At 44.0% G+C, this 6,495-nt stretch overlaps 1 protein-coding gene across 1 annotated transcript in view; it reads right to left on the bottom strand.

Moving 5' to 3' along the window:
- Lmbr1 (limb development membrane protein 1) overlaps window positions 1–6,495 on the bottom strand; it is a 103,370-nt gene that overhangs the window by 22,575 nt on the left and 74,300 nt on the right. Inside the window, exon 10 of the mRNA XM_013027205.1 lies at window positions 2,707–2,787. Coding sequence (XP_012882659.1) covers window positions 2,707–2,787 — 81 coding nt within the window. The remainder of the gene's footprint in view (window positions 1–2,706; window positions 2,788–6,495) is intronic.

Raw genomic sequence — 6,495 nt, 5'->3', positions numbered from 1 at the left:
CCCCGCCGTGCACACCGCCTCTGCCTGAGCCCCGCCGTGCACACCGCCTCTGCCTGCCGGCCCTGCCAACCCTGCCAATGTGCGGTCCACATGGACCAGAGGGTCTGAGAGAGTAAGCAGAAGCCTGTGCAAAAGACAGCAAACTTGGCAGAGCTAGGGAGATCAACACTAGGTTTGAGGCTACCAAGGCAGCCAGAATTTGAGACATTTTAACTATAGGTAGAAAAACAAGCTGGACACCAGTGGCTCACACCTGTCATCCTAGCTACTCAGGAGGTTGAGATCTGAGGATTGCAGTTCAAAGCTAGACCAGGCAGGAAAGTCTGTAAGACTCTTATCTCCAATTAACCACCAGAAAACCAGAAGTGGCGCAATGGCTCAAGTGGCAGAGCGCTTGCCTTGAGCTGAAGAACTGAGGGACAGCGCCCTGGCCCTGAGTTCAAGCCCCATGACCAACCAAAAAAAAAAAAAGAAAGAAAGAAAGAAAGAAAAGACAAGACAAGACATGAACCTGACACTAAGACTACCTTCCCTTCCATATCTCAGTAGCTTAGAGGGTGAGAAGAGGAACAGAAAAGACACAGTAAAACTCTGTTAAGACCAAGTTTCTTCAGAGGCAAAAATTATTATTAGCATGAACATTTGAGTGAAGACGCCCCCCCCCCATGAGTGTTTTTTAAGCAGAGGCTACATGAGCACTAGAAACACAAACCAGAAATCAACCAATCAAAACACCACTGAGCTGGAACCAGAGGCTGACACTTTTAATCCCCAAGGACCACGATCAGAGCCAGCCCTGGAGACAAATGCACGAGATTCTTGTCTCCAGGTAATCAGCACAACGCTGGAAAGGGAGGTGTGGCTCAAGTGTGCCCGATGTGAGTGGAAAAGCCAAAGAGAGTGCAAAAAGGAAAAACAAAAACAGACAAGTGAAACGTCATTTTCCATTCTCTAACCCAGTAGACGTTTAAAATCCCAGCGCGGCCGGTGTCAGCACAGACACGGGACAATGAGACACGCTGCTCTGCGCCCGCAGGGTTGGAAACGATACAAACACCAGGAAGGGTTGGCGTTAGCCTAAAAAGTTGAACATGCGCATGTGCAACAATCCTCCAGCTCAATCTCCAATATATGCCCTGAAAATCCTCTATGAAGAGATACACACAGAACGTTTATAGCAATATTATTCATACGAGCAAAAGACGAAGCCCCTGTTGAAATCCATCAAGAGCAGGAGGACTGAAACAACTTTGGGCAACATGGAAGGTGGCTCGGTGGTAGAGTGCTCGCCTTGCATCCATGACGCCATGGGTTCGATTCCTCAGCACCCCATGAGCAGAAAAAGCTGGAAGTGGAGCTGTGGCTCAAGTGGTAGAGTGCTAGCCTTGAGCAAAAGAAGCTCAGGAGGGCTGGGAAGGTAGCTCAGTGGTAGAGTGCTTGCCTTGTATGCATGCGGCCCTGGGTTCGATTCCTCAGCACCACATGAGCAGAAAAAGCTGGAAGTGGCGCTGTGGCTCAAGTGGTAGGGCACTCTAGCCTTGAGCTGAAGAGCTGAGGGTCAGCGCCCAGGCTGAGTTCAGCCCCACAACCACAACAACAACAAAAAACCCAAACATAATTACGTTTTCCACTTCTGAAGATGGAATAGTAACAGTAAACAGACTTACCAATCAACCTGTAACAATTAAAAAAGCAAAGCTAGCTTAGTTGGGCACCTGTGGCTCATGCCTATAATCCTAGTTACTCAGGAGGCTGAGATCTGAAGATTTCAGTTCAAAGCCAACCTACACAGGAAAGTCTATGAGATTCTTTTTTTTTTTTTTTTAAGGAGAGGTAAGCTACTTGAGATTTAGTTGTAAAGTATAAAGATGCATTTTCTGGCCTAAACTTTTTTTTATTGTTATTATAAAGGTGATATACAGAGGGGTACCTTTTTCCTCATTGCCAATTAACCACCAAAATGCTGGAAGTGGAGCTGTGGCTCAAATGATAGAGTGCTACCCTTGAGCACAGAAGTCAGTGCCAGCATCTGAATTCAAGTCCGCAAGCAAGCAAGCAAGCAAGCAAAGCAATTCAGGAACTGAGATCTGAGATTTAGGGTTTGAAATCACCTGGACTCAACAAACTCGGTTTTGTGTGAGCCACTGGCTCCTGGATTGCTTTGCTTGCTTATTTGTTTTTTTGTGTGCTGGTCCTGGGACTTGAACTCAGAGCCTAGATGTTGGCACTGGCTTTGGTGCTAAAAGTAGCACTCTATCACTTGAGACACAGCTCCACTTCCAGCATTTTGGTGGTTAATTGGAGATAAGGAAAAAATAAAATCGAAAAAGGTCAGGCTCAGTAAATGCATCCTTATACTTTACAAATAAATCTATAGAATAGATTTTATAGATAAATAGAATAAAATTGAATAAATAGAATAGACTTTATAGATAAATAGAATTATGTATTTTAACCAGAATTAACATCTTGGGAAAAATATTTTTTATTTTTAATTTATTTTTGCTACTTCATTGGAGATGAGTTTTTGTTTTGTATTTATACAAAGAATATGAATGAATACATATGCTCTCCCCAAAGACCTTACCCAGACCAAAAATTTCTAATATAAACTAAAAGCTTCACAAATTTTTAGTTTCTAGACTACAGTAAATTCTTTAATAACAAACCAAGACAATACAGAAAGCACGAACAAAAATACAGTACCTAATTTTGCCTTCAGAATCTTTACATTATCAAGTTCTTGTTTCAGCTCTGTTATGTTGAATTCCACTGGTGAAGCCAGTCCTACCCAAAGCAAAAAAAAAAAAATTAGAAGCATAACACAGAACTTCTAGTACTTTACAGCATAGTTATTTAATTAAAATCTGAAACGTCACTGCAAAATCTGATAGCTGAGAGTCTTACAGAAAAGTACCTTCATATCCCTACTATTATAACTACCATGTTCTTGCTGATTATAAGTCACATTTTCTATGAAACTTCTTGCCTTGGTAAAACCCTTACTGATGGACTAACTGTCTTTTCTTCATCACACAAGCTGACAAGCAAGGAGTCACAGACAAAAGCTCTCTTCTCCACGCCGCCCTCCTCACAGGACAGCAGTCCACACTCTCTTCACCTTCACGCCTCATGTCTACACTGCTGGGTTTGGTTTGTGTTTTCTACAAATGAGGTCCAACAGGGCACATCTTGCCATCCTGCCCTGGCACCTCCATGCACAGAGCCGGCCTGAGCCTCTGGAGCCACTCACAGGATGCACGCAGTATAGTGTTACTCCAAGTTATTCCACTTATGAACAGTCTGACTTTCCTCAATTTTTGCCCCTCTGAGTGGTATGATAAACATTAACGGGTTGCAGAGCCATGGCGTTTTCATACTATTATTTCTGTAAGACAAATTCTCAAAATTCAAACTGCTGAGTCACAAGATGTGAGCATTTACAATTTTAAGACATACTTAAAGGTTATAGTCCCAAAATGTTACCACCTGCTGTAATAACTCAAATTACTACAATAATAGCTTTCAAAGGATATTTTCAAAATCTTCCCCTGCACTGCATGTGGTAACGCGAACTTCTGGGACCTTCATGTTAGTTTGCCAGGCATCTCCCTAAACGCGAGTGGTCAGATCTTATCCCCTCCACAATCTACATGCGGATCTTCCTATTTTTCCTGCTTTCTCTGTTAGTCTGAAACAGAAGAATTAAAATTCCCCCAAAACAAGTGTGCTCTCCTTCGGATTCCTTCGCATGTGAGAGCTCCTGTTTTCATTATGGATGTATATTTAGCTACTGAAGTTTTACTTTGTTGTTGTACGGCTAAAAATAATCTAATTCTTTACAACTGACATTCTATCTTATGATGGTAAATTACTTCCGTTTTTGTTTTTTGTGCTTTGTTTCAGATCAATCTATTTTTTTTGTCTAGCAAAATATAATCATTACAGTTGTACACAGGACTTAGTTACCATTCAAAAACTCGTTTTGTAAGTACAATGCATCCTGGTTGATGCTGCCTGCTTCGCACCCGCATCTCCCAGCCTGCCCCTCCCCTAAATTTTCTTACCCTCACAGGCTACCCGTCGACTAGTGCAGCAGTGGCCACCCCTTCCTTTCATCGCTGGTCTGTGCCTTTCACCCCTGCTTTTGTCATACTAGTTTCCTGGTATTCATTTTGTTGGAGTGTGAGTTCATTTTTCTAAGGACTTACACCATTTGAATTCTCCCCAGCAAATTTCGGTTAATATATTTGTGTGCACTTGCATACGGTTCGTATGTTTTCTTGTACATTTATAAATTAGTTCTAGCTTCCACATATAAGAGAAAATATGTGTCCTTTGTCTTTGACTTCACTTAACAATTTTTTCCCAGGTTAACTCATTTCTTTGCAAATGATGCAACATCATTTTCTTAACGGTTGATTAAAATTCTACTGTATACTTTTTCTTGACCCATTGAATCTTAGGATAGGTTTAAGCTGTATCAGAATTCACTGGTGATAAGCAACTGAAATTGACTCTCCACTTAAACCCAAAAAGAAATTCGTGAGCTCCAAGGACAGCACAGAACTTCCCATCTCCACTGTCACGTTAGGAGAGGCTGCTGCACAGCAGGCTCAGCCCTCACACTGCTGGGGTCAAGACTGACAGAGTCCAGGCAGGAGGAACTTTGGTTTCTGAGTCAGGAAAAGCAGAGAACTTTTGACAAGCAGTTCCCTAGATCTTATCTAACAGGAACACGGCAAAGATTTTGGCTTCACTGGAAGAAAGAGCAAACAGCAGCTGAAACAAAATTATGCACGGTAAGCAACCCATCGATTAGCTCTGTTCTTTAATAGTCCATTTACACGGGTAAAATATAGTACTTGCACTCAGTATAACAGCTAATAGACTTGGCTTTATACCTTCCCTACTATTTGCCTTTGCGATCAGTGGGGTTTTTAAGTTTTATCTTTATCAGAACAGAGTGTACACATAGCTCAGCATCGAACACTGTTCAGACTTGTTACATGCCTGCCGCGCTCCTAATCCTGCCGACCGAGGACGGCTGCCTCCCAGTGGGTTGGTGGTCCTTGGGTTCCCTCGCCACGATGTCTCAGTTCCCAGGAATGAGCTCTGCCTGCACCTTCCCTACAGGACAGGAGGCAAAAGTGTCTGCACTTTCTAATCCTCACTCAGTCCTTTCTCCCAATAGGACACACTGGTAATTTTGGCTAGATTGATGTTCTATGTCTACACTATAATATTTCAACACAAACTCTATCCACAAGGCCAAGTATAACCCATCTTCCTTTCTTCCTCAATATTCTACCCAGCTTCCTAGAATGAGAAATTATTTTTAACTGCCTTATTTTCCTGTGCATTTATCATTAATTCAAACTCCAACTATCTCTACTTTCTCTTGGTTATATTGTGAGCTTTAGTCTCTTAAGGAAGTAGCTCCAGCTGGGTGCTGGTGGTTCACACCTGTAATCCCTAGATAATGAGAGGCTGAGATCGGAGGACTGTGGCTTGAAGCCAGAACAAGCAAAAACAGTCCCTGTGAGATTCTCATTTCCAATTAACCACTCAAAAAACAGAAGTGGAGCTGTGGCTCAAAGTAGTACAGTGCTAGCCTTGAGTAAAAGAGCTCAGGGACCATGCCCAGGCCCTGAGTCCAAGCCCCACAAACAGTAGCTCCTGCGGTCTGAGTGGTCCAGAGGCCACTGCTCTCACAGACAGCTGTTCCGCAGAGCCCTCTCCAGCTCTGCCTGCATGGCTCTCTTTCCTCACTTCGGTGGTACCTATCTCTAGCAGTTTGCTAAGAAAAGATGACTCAAAGAAAATTACTTGAAATTGAACACACATGGATACACATATGGATACCTAGATGGAATTTATCAAGTGACAATTAATTTAGGGGGTTTGAATTAGTAAGAGCGGTAGCCAATGAGTGAAAGCACCAGGTACCGAGTTCAAGTCCCAAATTTGGATGTTTCTTAAAACACACACACACACACACACCAATTTTTCAGAAACCATTTGTATTAGTTTCTTGTCACTGTGACAAGTACCTGGAGGAACTAGTTATAGGAAGATTTATTTTAGCTTGTGCTTTCAGAGGTGTTGGTCCCGGGGCAGCTGGGCGCATTACTGCAGCCTGACACAGGCAGGGCATGCTGGTCCCGGGGCAGCTGGGCGCATTACTGCAGCCTGACATAGACAGGGCATGGTGGTCCCGGGGCAGCTGGGCGCATTGCTGCAGCCTGACACAGACAGGGCATTGCTGGTCCTGGGGCAGCTAGGCACATTACTGCAGGCCTGACACAGGCAGGGCATTGCTGGTCCCGGGGCAGCTGGGCGCATTACTGCAGCCTGACATAGACAGGGCACGGTGGTCCCGGGGCAGCTGGGCGCATTGCTGCAGCCTGACATAGACAGGGCACGGTGGTCCCGGGGCAGCTGGGCGCATTGCTGCAGCCTGACATAGACAGGGCATTGCTGGTCCTGGGGCAG

Source organism: Dipodomys ordii, unplaced genomic scaffold, assembly GCF_000151885.1.
Source record: "Dipodomys ordii isolate 6190 unplaced genomic scaffold, Dord_2.0 Scaffold101, whole genome shotgun sequence".
Classification (NCBI taxonomy): domain Eukaryota; kingdom Metazoa; phylum Chordata; class Mammalia; order Rodentia; family Heteromyidae; genus Dipodomys; species Dipodomys ordii.
The sequence above is the reverse complement of the archived record's forward strand: the minus strand, read 5'-3'. Positions and strand labels throughout refer to the sequence as shown.